The sequence below is a fragment of the Aquila chrysaetos genome, chromosome 8, assembly GCF_900496995.4.
Source record: "Aquila chrysaetos chrysaetos chromosome 8, bAquChr1.4, whole genome shotgun sequence".
Taxonomy (NCBI): domain Eukaryota; kingdom Metazoa; phylum Chordata; class Aves; order Accipitriformes; family Accipitridae; genus Aquila; species Aquila chrysaetos.
Window position 1 is genome coordinate 1,085,042 of NC_044011.1, and position 16,301 is coordinate 1,101,342.

The 16,301-nt window shown below is 43.2% G+C and overlaps 2 protein-coding genes across 2 annotated transcripts; both read left to right on the forward strand.

Annotated features, from left to right (window-relative positions):
• Nucleotides 1-1,211: 1,211 nt before the first annotated feature.
• LOC115344429 (keratin, type I cytoskeletal 13-like) lies at nucleotides 1,212-5,002 on the forward strand. The gene is made up of 8 exons (XM_030021701.1): nucleotides 1,212-1,730; nucleotides 2,511-2,593; nucleotides 2,744-2,900; nucleotides 3,086-3,247; nucleotides 3,613-3,738; nucleotides 3,834-4,060; nucleotides 4,215-4,303; nucleotides 4,720-5,002. The coding sequence occupies exons 1-8, from the start codon at nucleotides 1,236-1,238 to the stop codon at nucleotides 4,737-4,739; spliced, it is 1,359 nt and encodes a 452-aa protein (XP_029877561.1). The 5' UTR covers nucleotides 1,212-1,235; the 3' UTR covers nucleotides 4,740-5,002.
• Nucleotides 5,003-10,216: 5,214 nt separating this feature from the next.
• On the forward strand, nucleotides 10,217-14,422 carry LOC115344428 (keratin, type I cytoskeletal 13-like). Its single transcript, XM_030021700.1, has 8 exons — nucleotides 10,217-10,781; nucleotides 11,562-11,644; nucleotides 11,795-11,951; nucleotides 12,137-12,298; nucleotides 12,664-12,789; nucleotides 12,885-13,111; nucleotides 13,675-13,766; nucleotides 14,088-14,422. The coding sequence occupies exons 1-8, from the start codon at nucleotides 10,287-10,289 to the stop codon at nucleotides 14,105-14,107; spliced, it is 1,362 nt and encodes a 453-aa protein (XP_029877560.1). The 5' UTR covers nucleotides 10,217-10,286; the 3' UTR covers nucleotides 14,108-14,422.
• The last annotated feature ends 1,879 nt before the right edge of the window (nucleotides 14,423-16,301 follow it).

Here is a 16,301-nt window from a genome sequence, read left to right on the forward strand (position 1 = left end):
CTGCCGGAGTTATAGAGCCAATATATAATAAACAGCTGGAAACCTGAGAATTTGTTTCTGTTCAAGGCTTTTCTCAGTTTCATAGAAGCTTGATTAGTAAAGATGGAAAAAGCAACTCACTGAACATCCCATATTGCATAGGCAGTGGAAAAAAATACACAATTGTTTCTTACTCTGTTTTGTGTTGCAAGATGCTCTCTCATGGTTGGCAAACACAATTCACTGTAACAGCTTCAGATGATGACTGTATTTTTTCAGGTCTAATCTTTGGCACTGTAACTTTTCATCAGACTTATTTTTTATAGCATTATATAATTCAAGGACATGTTCTGAGAAATGGCTATTTTTAATATGATTATCAAAATATGAAATATCAAACATTTCTCCCCTCAATTTCCTCTGAGTCCATTTCAAACAGCTAAAATAAAATTAATAGCTGTTTGATAGGAAAAGATTGAATATGTTTTCCTTTGCAAAATACTACTTTTGTGGCTGTCACCCAGTTTTCTTCGACAAGAAAAAAGACTGCAATCACCATCCTGCACTTTCAGAAAAAGTTAAATACCAGAAGGACCTTCCTCCATATAAGTAGTGACAAGAGAGTAAAGAATTCATTGTAAAGTTCTCTCTATAACAGACATGGGAATGCAATTTTAAAAGTTAATAATTTATTTCAGTAAATTAAAGTAGATTTCTAAATAGCTAATATAAATTTTGAATAAATTAATGAATGAAGAGTCCCTTGGAGGCTGCTGGTCTTACGAATCATTGTCTGTGATCACAGGAGGAAGATGAAAGCTGAAATACTGAATTTCGCCACACAGAAGACTGAAGGAGACAGACAACCAAGGCGGAGCCTTCATTAACTCCTATTACTAGTGATATATTGCCAGATTAATAGAAGCTATGAGATACTGTATTATCCAACAAAATATCCAACAAAGAGCCACCCACATAAAATTATAGTGCATGCTTTGGGTGAATCAACACAGACATACTTGAACAGAATGGTAATGCAATTTACTTACCTCAGACAAAATTTCCTTAGCACATCACTTTTGGCATGAGCACTAAGGCTGGCAAACTTCATGGGAAGCTGGACTGCCTTACAGGTGACACCCACCCAACAAGGTATAAAGAGCCATCACCGAGGACAGAAGACTGCAGTCTGATTTTCTGCATCAAGCTGTGCACCAGGCTTTGCATTTGGGGCTGGATATCTGATTACTTCCACCATGAGCTGCAGCATCAAGAGAACATCTAGTACCTCTTACAGGAGCGGTGGAGGTGGAGGCATCTGCGGTGGCGGTAGTGGCAGGAGTTCCTCTGTCTCCTGCAGGCGATATGCCTCCTCTGTGATAGGCGGTGGAAGCTATGGTGGGGGAGCATGCAGCATTGGCTATGGAGGGGGCATGAGCGCTGGCAGCCTTGCTGGTGGCTTTGGTGGAGGCTTGGGAGGAGGCTTTGGTGGTGGCCTGGCGGGAGGCTTTGGTGGTGGTTTTGCAGGAGGCTTTGGTGCTGGGGGAGACATCCTTCTAAGCGGCAATGAGAAGGTCACCATGCAGAACCTCAATGACCGCCTGGCTGCTTACCTGGACAAAGTACGAAGGCTGGAGGAAGAAAATGCTGAGCTTGAGCACCACATCCGGGAGTGGTACAGGAAACAAGCTCCCAGTGTTTCAAAGGACTACACCTCCTACTACCAGACCATCGAACAGCTCCAAAATCAGGTAGGATAGCCCCGACTAACATGGCTCCATCTCCTGCCTGCTCTTCTCCTTTGTAAGGACTTCCTCCTTCCCTCTGGCACTGGCTCTAAAAGGGGTGGGAGGGAGCTACTGGATGCCTTTGCTGGTGGTACCGCAGGCAGAAAACTGCTGAGCTGCACTTCCCATCTCTTGGGGAAGCAAACCCCCACACCACCCCAAAAGTGAAAGGGCTGTGCTGTGGGGGCACAGCCTGAGGCGTCAAGGAGTGCTCCACCAGGCCCAAACATGCTGGCGCACGTAACTGAAATCCCACATTGTACAGGTGGCTCCAAACCAGGCATGTGTGGTTTCCAGTCCTTCCCTCTCCTCCCACCCAGTCCAGCTGGATGGAGTACAAAGCCAAAGCACCTGGACTGCAAGATCTGAACTCCCTTTGTCTCTGCACACTTCTACATATACCAGCTGGAAGGACCAAGGCCTTCCCTTACAATCGGCTTTTCTTATAATGAGACGAATTACAGCATCAGGGACAAAGACTACACTTCCTTACACACCCAGAGTGCAGAAACCCATAGGTGCTGGTGATCTCCCAGCATAAACGTTCTTCTGTTCTTTCCCTCATCAATATTTTCTTTCATCAGAATGTTTCTGGAAGCCAAAATCTTGCACACACCAGTTCTTGTGGCATGGCTTTTCAACAACTTCCTGTAACAATGCCCTACCAAAGCTTTAGGTCTTCTTTCTTCTTGTCCTGGATGTCTAGAACACAGAAAGACTCCTCTCCAACTTCACCTTTTGCAGATCATTTCTGCCACTGTGGACAATAACAAGCTGCTTCTGGACATCGATAACAGCAAGATGACTGCTGATGACTTCCGAATGAAGTGAGTACCTCTCTGTGAACGTTGCGTCTTTCATGTCATGAATTTTACGAGATTCATGAATGCAGGTTATGACACCCTGTTCCAAGTGGTATGACCAAGCCTACACATTGTAATGAAATGAATGTGTAATGCTTTTTGTCTTTGGTAAAGGTATGAGAATGAGCTGGTCATCCGTCAGACTGTGGAGGCTGATATTAATGGCTTGAGAAATCTCCTGGATGACCTGACTCTGGTTAGATCTTCACTGGAATCCGAGCTAGAGTCCTTGAAGGATGAGCTGATTGCTCTTAAGAGAAACCATGAGGAGGTACGATCCAATGATACATAGTGTGTCCAAGACATAGTCCTTCGTTTCTTCAGGGTTCCCAAAGTTACATATCAAGTCAATTCAGCCTTATGTCATGTGATTGTCATTCCTTTGTACCTTGATACTGCTTCATCTGCTGTCGCCAACGCAAGAAATGACCTGTGCTCCTTTGTTTCTCTCTGCAGGAAATGAGACAGCTGCAGTCTCAGACCGGTGGCGACGTGAGCGTGGAGGTCAATGCTGCCCCTGGTGAAGACTTGACAAAGATACTGAACGACCTGAGAAACGAATACGAGCAGATCATCGAGAAGAACCGCAGAGAGGTTGAGCAGTGGTATGAAGTCAAGGTACGTAGCAAAGCACAAAGTGGAGTCTCCTTCTGTGGCAAAACCCAGACACGCTGGTACTGGCCATGCAATGCCTTTGGCTAAAAGGAGGTGACTGCTCACCTGTACCTCACTTGCACAGCTGGGGGAACGGGAAGGAAAAAGTGGTTGGGGAAAGACTGCAGTGGCAGAGAGGGAGCAGGCCAGGTCTGATGTGCAAAGGGGGTTCAAACGTCAGGGTGTACGGAGCAGTGACTAGGCTGTCCTCGATGAGGACAGGATGAAAGGGAGAGGCTCCCTGGCTATCTTAGTTCTCAGTCAGCAAATCTGCTCCCTGAGGGGATTTTTCTCACTCAGAAAGTGTGTTTGGGGTTTGACTCCTGCAGATTGAAGAAGTCAATCGGCAGGTCACTTCTAGCAGCCAGGACATCCAGACAAGCAGCCACCAGCTCACTGAATTGAGACGCGAAATGCAGAACCTGGAGATCGAACTGCAGGCGCAGCTCAGCACGGTACGTGGGGCAGGATCGCTGAGGGCCCTTCCCTCCTCAGAATGGGCAGGGAGGGGTAGAGCTCTGGTCCTAAACTCCTGCATTTCCACTTTCAGAAAAACTCTCTGGAAAACTCCTTGGCAGAAACTGAATCTCGCTATGGCTGCCTGCTGCAACAAATCCAAGGGCAGATTAACGCTGTAGAGGAGGAGCTGGCCAACATCCGCTGTGAGATGGAGAGTCAGAACCAGGAGTACAAGATGCTCCTGGGCATCAAGACCCGCCTGGAGCAGGAGATTGCTCAGTACCGGGCACTGCTGCAGGAGGGACAGCAAGACATTGTGTACGTATTCCATACTATAGCAAGGAAATAAAAAGAAATCCTGTGTACTTAATTGCTAATAGATACTTCTTGTCCATGGAGCTACAACATCTTTTTTGACCGAATATCCAGTGGTCAGGTGTCTTTTGGTGAATTAATTACTTTCCTTTTACAGTGCCTCCCAAGGAGCTTTCCAAGGGGGTGGTAAATCCTCCCATTCATATTCTACTTCCTACTCTCATTCTCAGTGTGGTGACATGACAGGTAAGACAACACTTTGTAAGGATTTGTTTATTAGTGGGTTACACCTGCCCCAAAGACTACAATGTATTTGTCAGAAAAAAGTTTTATATTTTTGGCTGGGCAAGATTCCTAGGTGCAGTAGCACAGGAGTGAGAGAACCTCACTGACTCTGCCACAGAGGAATGAGGTTAAAATACAGTCTCGCCCTTCCCTCTACCTAAATATAAAATACAGATTATAAACTTTACAGAATGGGATATGCTTTTTTGCTTATTGGAATGACAAAAAATACAGTTCTGAGAAAGCGCCTAGGGTATTGCTGGGCTTGGAGCCTCTGAGCTTCTCTTGCTAACGCAGCATGTTAGGTGAAAGAATTCAGTTCAGCAGGAAAGATTAGATTTCCCCTTAAGGCAATGATTTGCTCTGTCTTTACACAGGACAGTCAAGAGTGTGCTAGAGCAATAGCAGTGATGCTGGCAACCTCCAGCTAAGAGGCATTGAACCTGGACCATGAGAGACTGAAGCACTTCTGCAGTACAGCTGATGCAACTGGAACAATTTGGAAGGAGTGCCTGGTCACCCGCCTCATCACCCCTTCTTTCATTCTGCAATGCTTGTCTTGCTCAACTTGTCTTTGTCAATTGGTTCTTTGTTTAAGGGCTTAAATTCTGCTGATAACACTGCCTCTAATAAAACTTTACTTCTGCAATGCAAATAAAACCAGCGTGTCTGAGAAATTTAATTTAACAAACTTTGAACAGGTATTTATCAAGCTAACCAATCAAATACAGGTTGCCCTATCATACTTTGTAACATAATCTCAGGAAAATCTGGTTTGTACTAAGAAAATGGACACCATGCCGAGATAATATCACTGAGTAAAAGGAAATTCGCTAATTCTGAGCATGGCTGTATGAAGGCTGTATGAAGTGTGACGTCTTCCAAGCTCTGCCTATGGGAACTGTCAGTCAGGTGAGACTGTCAGAACTCTCTGCTCAAAAACAAGGGGTAATAGGTTGAAAACAGAAATCCATTCTTGACACAATTTTTCTCCTTCCTGTGAAATTACAAACCATTTACCATTTTGTTTTCTAATGGCCACTAACAGATTACTTTCTGGCCCCTTGCCTCGCTGCTTTTTACTGAAGACGCTCTGAATGATGTGAGTGAAAGGAGAAAGAAAATACCAATGATGGGTAATGCTCTGAAGATTATTTAATTAACTGTTAATGTACTAAACTGTGTTCAGCCACTACTATGACTCATCTGAGTCCATTAAGCTTTGGCTTTACTCAGCTCATCATAGCTAGAGTTCCTGTGAGAAGGTGTGACTCAGTATAGGTTGTTCCAGTACATATGGGTTTCCCGACATCAAGTATTTCTACACCTTTGACTACGCAGAGAATTACATACTGCTAACTTCTGTTAGGAAATACAGCCAACAAGGCAATGTGCCTGTTTCCTTCAGTGTCATGCACCAAAAACATTCCCATGTTTTATGATAGAAATTTCAATTCAAACACAAATATAATACCAAGAACCCATTTTTTGTCAGTACACTCAATTGGCTGATACTATGCCTTAAGAGGAATGAGAGAGAGACATACTTCATCCACTGAAAGTATTTTCTATACTTTATTTTTCTGCTTAAGAAGACAAAATATGCAATAAAATTGGAGATGAGAGGGCAATACTACATTAGAACAGCTATTTTATAATATTTTGCTTTCTGAAGATGACAGTGAAGCCCCTTTTCAATCTCTGTGTGCATCAGATGCACAAAATCAGCCAGGTTTCATTCAGTTATAAGTGCCTGTTGTTCCCTTCTCCACCTATCAAATCTGGTCTCTAGTATTTGCTGTTTCATTTAAGACTGAGGGTATTCTGTTAGGGTAATTGAATGAAAGGTTTTCTCATCATAAACAACTTACAAGAGTATTATTTAGGTTAGGTCTTCCTTCACTAATCATGTGGCTTGGCTCTGCTATCACACTATTGTAATTGCAGTCTGCAGTAAGTATCCACAAAGAAGAGATACTTCCTATTCATGTCGAAAAACCAGGTTTCCAAACTGACGTTTTTCAGGCCAGCATCAGGAATTTGTATGAACAAAAGCACTCCTCCAAAGAAAAAAAGGGTCATTTCAGGTTTTAACAGTATAGAAAGTGATGTAAAGCAAATGCAGACAGGACTTTCATCTCCAAAGGCTGCCAGAATTCACATCTCAGCTGTACTTAACATAGCCAAAACAGCTTAAGACATCTTTTTTGAGGCAGTATTATGGAAACTTGAACTACAGTTAGTGTATATAAATAAGTACTGAAAAGTTATTTTGCTTCCTTCTAATCTTCCAGAAGTACAGAGAAGTATTAGAATGATCAAAAATACAGTCTTGCACATCCAGAGAACTCAAGGGAACACCATAGCTGCAGTATGTCTTTCCCCATTTCTGAACTAATTTGTAAGAATGCAAGGTCTTTGTGAAATAGGCAGCACTATGAAGAGTCTTAAGTTAAATCTGCAAAATGAAAGCTATGCAAAATCTTCAGTCTGAAAGGAATGGATGCACTGCAAGATTGCCAGTCACTGCAGCAGGATTAGGTCACTGGTGGAGTCCTCCTGCTGCTGACAGTACAACACCTTTTGCATATCACCACTGATTCATGAGGCACTAACCTCCATCTAAGAATGAGGCAAGGGCTGTCCTGGGGAAAACACATGGAACATGCCATAGGTGTGCCAAAAGCACAGCATGCCTCACTGCCTCCATCTAAGGCTGGCAGATGCTCCAGTCACCTTGTATATGTTCAGTCAGGTATCTCGATATCACTGTCTGCTCCTGGCACTCACTTCACTTCATCCATGGTTCCTAGAAAAAGCAATACGGTTGCTTAATGTTCTGAAAAGATCTACAGGAAAGACAAAAAAGGGCTTTGGCAGGGAGGAATTTAGAATCCAATTAGTTAACATCATTGATAATAACAGCATATTCTAGCAGGTAGAGAGAAAGAGAATAGGAAAGCATTGCTACACTGGAAGAGCTTAATTTCTCTTGGGAATTACTTTTAAACTTTTCCTTTTTCAGTGGTAGGAAGGGCTACTGAACTAACAATTTCGATAGACTGTAGAATTAAAATAGCTCACATTTAATAGGGTTTTCTTTAGGTCTCCATGTGTGCAAGGTATAAGAGTCCAACCCAGGGAGTCACATAAGAGAAAAGTAAGAAAAGTATCTGGGGCTATGGAAATCATTCACCTCTGAACAAACTGAAGAAATGCACAGGTAAGTGATGCTGAAAGTTGATGGGTGACGGATGACGAATGCACAGATGGAGTTCCTGATGAGACTCACGGGCGTAGCACTCTCCTTACCAAGACCACAGTTGACTCATTTGTTGTAGAACAATTAATTACCAGTAATTGTTTCTGAGGTTGTCCTCTCCCTCTTGTGTGACTAAAGACATATACCCAGTAATAGCATCATAGCTTCTGTGAAAACCACTGACTACTTTTGGGGTTTTTGCCAATTCGGAGTATCTGTTTGTGGCTCTGCATCCAGTTTCACCAGTGAGCAAATAGCACTTGGAAAGGCTTCATAGCACTGTTACTTCAAACAAACTTTTCTGATCTACAGAGGTTCATGGAGTGCATTATGAGCAAGAAGTCTTCCAGGGCAAGATATGATTTCAAAGCTCTAACAGTCTCTTCAAATGGCTAAGGAGCCTCTATACCCTCTACAACAGAAAATGTCTGACCTTTTTCTGTCATCACAGGAATTACAACTGTTAATGGACCTTAAGAGACCTGGCTCTTTTGGCTTGTGAAGTAAATTGGTATGTCCCCATTGACTCACAACAGCCGTCTCAGAGAGATGTGAGAGCTGTGTCCACAGGATGGTGGACCAAAAATGCATAGGAGACATGGAAATACCCATGAGTTACAGAATAGAAAATCTAAAGTTTAAGTATTTGTGACACAGTTACAGCAGTAAGCATAGTTAGATCAGCTATTCAAAAAAAAAAAGAAAAGAGGGACAGAGAGACAGAGAAAAGGCATCTGTTGATGGTATGAAATTACAGCATTGGGAAATGTTTGAAATTGTTGGGTCAGATGTTATGATGCAACAATGCCGAGAAGGAGATATAAAATCAACACCTCTGGCATTAATGCCAATCAGCAATAAATATCTCATAGGGAAGAATAAAGGTGCATTTCAACAATCTAATGAGGAAAATATGACTAAGGAATCACACCCTGTGAGAAAATAATTTTTATTTTTTAATAATGATGACTCAGTCTCAATAACATATGCAAAGAAACTGGTTCTAACGTGCAGATAATTAGAGACCTACCAATAAAAGAACAATCATAATTATGAAGATCAAAGTATTACATTATCTTCAGCATATCTATGAAAATCTGTGTATGGGTATCAAGAAAGAGGGTAAATGGCTTTCCATGATTCTTCAGTCAGCCATAACACGCATTAGTAACTTTTATGGGTCTCATAATTGTTACGGCTGAGAGAGGAAATGTTGCTCCAGCCACAACTGCAAACTGTGTATAAGTAAGATAGTAAATGAAGAAACCAACAATGAAATGAACTAGTAATTTTTAACTTCCAAAAAGAAATTAATTCCCATCAATGTTTAACTCCTACATAAAGAGGCCCCTTGTCTTTCAGGCTTAAAATGTATGTTTTCCAGAAGTTATTTAAAGGCAAAATTTCATTTCCAAAGGAAGGTTCATCATATCCTGTTCTCTTACAGAAATGCTGCAATTGTGCAGCAGTGTTAGAGACCTCTGCAAGTGTTAGAGAGACAAAAGATAGAAGGCAAGGGGAACTAAAGGGTTATCATAGCTGTCTCTACTATATGAGGATAAAACCCCTACCATCAACTGATCAAGGTCAATCTCAAAACTGTTTCTCTTTTCCATCCAAAGCTCCCTCAACAGAAGCACCTTCCAGACCCCTATGCCTCCCATAGATAAAAAGCTCCCCTTAGTTTCCAGTCCAAATACACTCAAAACCAGATTATGCCCTTTCCTATGTGGACAACAGGATTGTCCTTTATTTTAAATAGCCATGGTATCTCCTTTCTCAAGGGCAAGCTGATAATCATCTTAGCCTCCATTTTGCTGAGTTGAAAAGCTGAATCCTTTTGCTTTCCTCTCCCAAGACAGAGTCAGTGATACCTTATAGATTCTACACATCTATTTCAGTTTCTTTGAGTGACTGGAAATTTGCACAAAATTTTAAAAAATAACAACTTTAAAATTACATCTCTGCATGTCCATTGCTCTGTGCAAGACATACGATTATTTCCTGGAAGTGATACTACAAGAGTTTGGTGAAAACAGAAATATCACTGCTTCTTTAAAGGTTATTCTATTGAGATTCACCACTAAGCATTCTGAAAGACAGTACCCATGATGAGCTTTCTTTGTAGGAAAGGACCTATATTCTTAGAGATTCTGTTTCCAGAAGTGTCAGTTACTGTCAGTTCTGCAGGCAAAGTGAAAAAAGAATCACACAGAGCGTGCCTGACTTTGTATTTCTCCAACTTTGAAATTAAAGCAGAGTAAGTAGATGGTCCTTTCACCACCTGTTTTCAGGACAAAAAATGACTATGAAGAACAAAGAAGAACTATTAAAATGAGTCTCACTCACTAAGTAGCCAGCAACATACTATCTGAAACAAAATCTAACACACAGCCACCTACCTGAAATTATAGTGCATGCTTTGGGTGAATCAGCATGCAAACACAATACCAATGGGGAGGGCTGTCCCAAGCCCCAAAAGAAATTTCCCTTAGCACATCACTTTTGGCATGAGCACTAAGGCTGGCAAACTTCATGGGAAGCTGGACTGCCTTACAGGTGACACCCACCCAACAAGGTATAAAGAGCCATCACCGAGGACAGAAGACTGCAGTCTGATTTTCTGCATCAAGCTGTGCACCAGGCTTTGCATTTGGGGCTGGATATCTGATTACTTCCACCATGAGCTGCAGCATCAAGAGAACATCTAGTACCTCTTACAGGAGCGGTGGAGGTGGAGGCGTCTGCGGTGGCGGTAGTGGCAGGAGTTCCTCTGTCTCCTGCAGGCGATATGCCTCCTCTGTGATAGGCGGTGGAAGCTATGGTGGGGGAGCATGCAGCATTGGCTATGGAGGGGGCATGAGCGCTGGCAGCCTTGCTGGTGGCTTTGGTGGAGGCTTGGGAGGAGGCTTTGGTGGTGGCCTGGCGGGAGGCTTTGGTGGTGGTTTTGCAGGAGGCTTTGGTGCTGGGGGAGACATCCTTCTAAGCGGCAATGAGAAGGTCACCATGCAGAACCTCAATGACCGCCTGGCTGCTTACCTGGACAAAGTACGAAGGCTGGAGGAAGAAAATGCTGAGCTTGAGCACCACATCCGGGAGTGGTACAGGAAACAAGCTCCCAGTGTTTCAAAGGACTACACCTCCTACTACCAGACCATCGAACAGCTCCAAAATCAGGTAGGATAGCCCCGACTAACATGGCTCCATCTCCTGCCTGCTCTTCTCCTTTGTAAGGACTTCCTCCTTCCCTCTGGCACTGGCTCTAAAAGGGGTGGGAGGGAGCTACTGGATGCCTTTGCTGGTGGTACCGCAGGCAGAAAACTGCTGAGCTGCACTTCCCATCTCTTGGGGAAGCAAACCCCCACACCACCCCAAAAGTGAAAGGGCTGTGCTGTGGGGGCACAGCCTGAGGCGTCAAGGAGTGCTCCACCAGGCCCAAACATGCTGGCGCACGTAACTGAAATCCCACATTGTACAGGTGGCTCCAAACCAGGCATGTGTGGTTTCCAGTCCTTCCCTCTCCTCCCACCCAGTCCAGCTGGATGGAGTACAAAGCCAAAGCACCTGGACTGCAAGATCTGAACTCCCTTTGTCTCTGCACACTTCTACATATACCAGCTGGAAGGACCAAGGCCTTCCCTTACAATCGGCTTTTCTTATAATGAGACGAATTACAGCATCAGGGACAAAGACGACACTTCCTTACACACCCAGAGTGCAGAAACCCATAGGTGCTGGTGATCTCCCAGCATAAACGTTCTTCTGTTCTTTCCCTCATCAATATTTTCTTTCATCAGAATGTTTCTGGAAGCCAAAATCTTGCACACACCAGTTCTTGTGGCATGGCTTTTCAACAACTTCCTGTAACAATGCCCTACCAAAGCTTTAGGTCTTCTTTCTTCTTGTCCTGGATGTCTAGAACACAGAAAGACTCCTCTCCAACTTCACCTTTTGCAGATCATTTCTGCCACTGTGGACAATAACAAGCTGCTTCTGGACATCGATAACAGCAAGATGACTGCTGATGACTTCCGAATGAAGTGAGTACCTCTCTGTGAACGTTGCGTCTTTCATGTCATGAATTTTACGAGATTCATGAATGCAGGTTATGACACCCTGTTCCAAGTGGTATGACCAAGCCTACACATTGTAATGAAATGAATGTGTAATGCTTTTTGTCTTTGGTAAAGGTATGAGAATGAGCTGGTCATCCGTCAGACTGTGGAGGCTGATATTAATGGCTTGAGAAATCTCCTGGATGATCTCACTCGCACTCGGTCTTCACTGGAATCCGATCTAGAGTCCTTGAAGGATGAGCTGATTGCTCTTAAGAGAAACCATGAGGAGGTACGATCCAATGATACATAGTGTGTCCAAGACATAGTCCTTCGTTTCTTCAGGGTTCCCAAAGTTACATATCAAGTCAATTCAGCCTTATGTCATGTGATTGTCATTCCTTTGTACCTTGATACTGCTTCGTCCGCTGTCGCCAACGCAAGAAATGACCTGTGCTCCTTTGTTTCTCTCTGCAGGAAATGAGACAGCTGCAGTCTCAGACCGGTGGCGACGTGAGCGTGGAGGTCAATGCTGCCCCTGGTGAAGACTTGACAAAGATACTGAACGACCTGAGAAACGAATACGAGCAGATCATCGAGAAGAACCGCAGAGAGGTTGAGCAGTGGTATGAAGTCAAGGTACGTAGCAAAGCACAAAGTGGAGTCTCCTTCTGTGGCAAAACCCAGACACGCTGGTACTGGCCATGCAATGCCTTTGGCTAAAAGGAGGTGACTGCTCACCTGTACCTCACTTGCACAGCTGGGGGAACGGGAAGGAAAAAGTGGTTGGGGAAAGACTGCAGTGGCAGAGAGGGAGCAGGCCAGGTCTGATGTGCAAAGGGGGTTCAAACGTCAGGGTGTACGGAGCAGTGACTAGGCTGTCCTCGATGAGGACAGGATGAAAGGGAGAGGCTCCCTGGCTATCTTAGTTCTCAGTCAGCAAATCTGCTCCCTGAGGGGATTTTTCTCACTCAGAAAGTGTGTTTGGGGTTTGACTCCTGCAGATTGAAGAAGTCAATCGGCAGGTCACTTCTAGCAGCCAGGACATCCAGACAAGCAGCCACCAGCTCACTGAATTGAGACGCGAAATGCAGAACCTGGAGATCGAACTGCAGGCGCAGCTCAGCACGGTACGTGGGGCAGGATCGCTGAGGGCCCTTCCCTCCTCAGAATGGGCAGGGAGGGGTAGAGCTCTGGTCCTAAACTCCTGCATTTCCACTTTCAGAAAAACTCTCTGGAAAACTCCTTGGCAGAAACTGAATCTCGCTATGGCTGCCTGCTGCAACAAATCCAAGGGCAGATTAACGCTGTAGAGGAGGAGCTGGCCAACATCCGCTGTGAGATGGAGAGTCAGAACCAGGAGTACAAGATGCTCCTGGGCATCAAGACCCGCCTGGAGCAGGAGATTGCTCAGTACCGGGCACTGCTGCAGGAGGGACAGCAAGACATTGTGTACGTATTCTGTTTGCAAATAAGGGTATAAATTCTATCACAATCTTTTCTCTGTTGGGACTCACAGAAGACAGAGTTGAATGTTTCACCCACCAGTCTGTAGGTGAAATCTAAATACACAGGGTTTTTTACAGTATCTGCACTGAAATGTATACATCATAAACTTAATAAGCACATCAAACACAGAGGGAAACACAGAGCATATAGTTACTGACATATTTTCAATTAATCAGTTCCTCTTGGCCTGTTTGTGCAGAGTGAATTCCATGAGAGGAACCATCATGCAAAACCAAACTGTAATCTCTTGCCTTCTGTCAGCAGATGAGCAAGCACAGCTGGACTGTGAGAGTATAAGAATTATACTTCTACAGCCATTTGTTTTTTCTGCTTCTACAGCTTTCTAGGAAAATATAGCTGAAGGGAATGAAACAAAAAAATATAAAGAAATACTTGCAAAGTCCAGGAAAAGCCGAGCTGTTACATGCACTGCACATTATGTCACAGTATGTCTGTTTATGAATGTATTTATCATTCCCTTCATTAAAGCTCCTTTCCTTACACAGAACATCTCAAGGAGCTCTCCAAGGAGGGGGAATATCCTCCCACTCTTATTCTTCTACTTCCTATTCTCATGGTCAATCCGGTGACAAGACAGGTAAGAAACAACTTCCAAAGTGGATCCTAATTTATCCTGTCCCCATGGGTTTCATATTTTGTTTCATCTCTTTTCTTGTTAATACTATCCCTTGTGATATGACTTCCACATTTGCAATTGCAAGAGGGATTACACCATTCACAATCAAATCTCTTAATTTCAAGGTGCCTTAGCTTCAGTTACAGAAACAGGGTAAGCTCCTTTCCCATGCTTTTGCTAACACAGATGGACATTTAAACAATGGATACATCTGAAATGTCAGTGCTGCAAGAGACTCTTGATTTCCCTATCAGAGTAATGGTTTCTTCTTTCATTCCACAGGGCAGTCAAGAGTGTGTTAAGATACTACTGATGCGTTGGTCTTCCCTGAACTACCTATTGCCATCTGAGCAGCCCGGTCTACAACGTGATAATACACACAGCACATGCACTGCGTACCTACCCAATGCACAGATTGCTTTACAAATGTTATTCATGAAGTTGAGATGAATAATTTCTAGGACTCTCCTAAAATGATCTACTTTTTCCTTTTTATACTGTTCTTCATATGCAATCACTGTATCTATGTACACTTACCTGCAGTGCAATTGCTGATCTACTTTCTGCTGATAACAATGCCTCTAATAAAACTTTACTTTTCTGCAATGCAAAGAAAACTGTGTCCCCAACAATCTATTTGGTATATTAATATTGTATTTAAATTTAGGTGGAACAATGAGATATACCTTCACAGAGAAATTAAGGTTGGGTGTATTATGTAATATGGCCCCAAAGAAAATTGTGTATCCTAACTTAATCAGATGATGTCTGGATAAAATACTGGAGATGAATTAATACATTCACATTAAACTCAAGAGTGACACCTATAGGGAAGAAAAAAGGATGGGTAAACCCTTTTTCATAGCGTACATTGCAAGGGATATGCAAGCAGTTGATTTGCCAGTTCAGCAGCTGCACTGAAACAATCAGAATTAATTAAACCCAAAATTTAATGAAAATTTTGTGAAATCAAAAACATTTTCCTTTGGGTCACTGAACGAGAAATCAATCATATTCAGGCAGCCCTCTCTCCCAGCTTTTAGATGAGGGGTCTATCTAATCTTGTTCAATAAAAGCAAAGGATTAGATCAGGAAATGAGTGATGAGTACGCAAAGAAGTTCTCCTTATAACACTAAGTTCAATTGTTAGGATTATTCCTTCTGACATGCTGGAAGATCTGGGCTCAGGTCTTTTATCTGGTGGTTCAAAATAAAGGAAGTGTGGTCTCTTATTTCATAAGACAGTATTCCTAGCTCCATGGTTGTACAGTGTTCTGGATGGATGGGTGGAGGACGGCAGGGTGGAGGCAAAGTTCAATCTTTCTTACTAAAACTGCTCCACTTCATGTAACACACATTACTTGGGCTTGCCAGAGGAAGAAAAAATAGTGAAATATCTCACTCATTTAAAACCCACAAATCTGTATTTCTGTCTTTGATTTGCAGTGGGCTGAGAAAGCAGCTGAACAGGGTCTACCACATCTCAGGTGAATGAGTCAACTGCCTCCCTGTACAAATAAGGGTGGGTCTCACAAGCCTTCATTGTTCTCTGAACAGCAGTAAATCACTAACATTTTTTATTCTGTCAAACAGCTTTGCACTTGCACTTTGGTTTGCAAACAGATTCAGGTCAGGTAAAATACCATCTTTTTGGATAACAATATTATTTTATAAGGCATCAAACTGTCTACATGTTACAATACAAAGCTGAATTCTCAGCACAGCAGAAAAAAGAGATGAGCCAGAGAAACTACTTCCCTAGAAAACAAAGGAGATTTGTAAAGTCAAAGCAAAAATACCTTTCCCTTGAGTCACAATGGGACTCTCATGCTCCTGTACAAGCTAACACAGACTCATGTTCTGCCTTATGCTCCATTTTACTTCTCATATCAACCAGTGCTGACTACCTCAAAAAAAAAAAAGGTCCAAACCTCAGCATTAGCCAGCTATAATGGACTTTGGGATGAAATACCTTATTTGACCACAGTTTAAATATAAAGAATGTTTCTGATCCCAGAAAGAAGCCATTGTGTTCTAGGCTGTCAGGAACATTCTCGAGTCTCCTGCTTCCCTTCTGCTCTCTCTCTTAAGTGGGAAAGGGGAGAAACCTCCGTGCTGGGTGTGCTGCCCTCAGCCTCTGCAGAGCATTTTAAGGGTAATGAACTGAGGGTGCGTCCACCGCTGAGCTGAGCCGAGCCAAGCACACCCAGATCTGGCTTCCCTTTGACTTTGCTGGATGGACTTTTTAGGCAGGACTTACCAGAGCATAATCTGCCCATCGAAATATCAAAGCCCATCAAAACAAGACGGGGTGAGCTGAAATCAGTCTATATTTGCAGTGTCAACACAAGGGAATATTGTAGTCTGCTCTTTTGTGGTTCAGTACAGTGCTGTTCCTCTGGCTAACCACAGAGCAGAAATATGTCCTACAGTTTGGTACAAGGGATAGGCTTTTTTTGAAGCCGACAATGCAGCATGTCAGACCATACAGCGTGT

Bases quoted from the DNA above. Each gene is read 5' to 3' on its own strand.
- LOC115344429 (XM_030021701.1), top strand. From the start codon at position 1,236: ATGAGCTGCAGCATCAAGAGAACATCTAGTACCTCTTACAGGAGCGGT. The intron at 3,739-3,833 runs GTACGTGGGGCA...TTCCACTTTCAG, and splicing joins TGCAGGCGCAGCTCAGCACG to AAAAACTCTCTGGAAAACTC. The intron at 4,304-4,719 runs GTAAGACAACAC...GTCTTTACACAG, and splicing joins TCAGTGTGGTGACATGACAG to GACAGTCAAGAGTGTGCTAG.
- LOC115344428 (XM_030021700.1), top strand. From the start codon at position 10,287: ATGAGCTGCAGCATCAAGAGAACATCTAGTACCTCTTACAGGAGCGGT. The intron at 11,645-11,794 runs GTGAGTACCTCT...TCTTTGGTAAAG, and splicing joins GCTGATGACTTCCGAATGAA to GTATGAGAATGAGCTGGTCA. The intron at 13,767-14,087 runs GTAAGAAACAAC...TTCATTCCACAG, and splicing joins TCAATCCGGTGACAAGACAG to GGCAGTCAAGAGTGTGTTAA.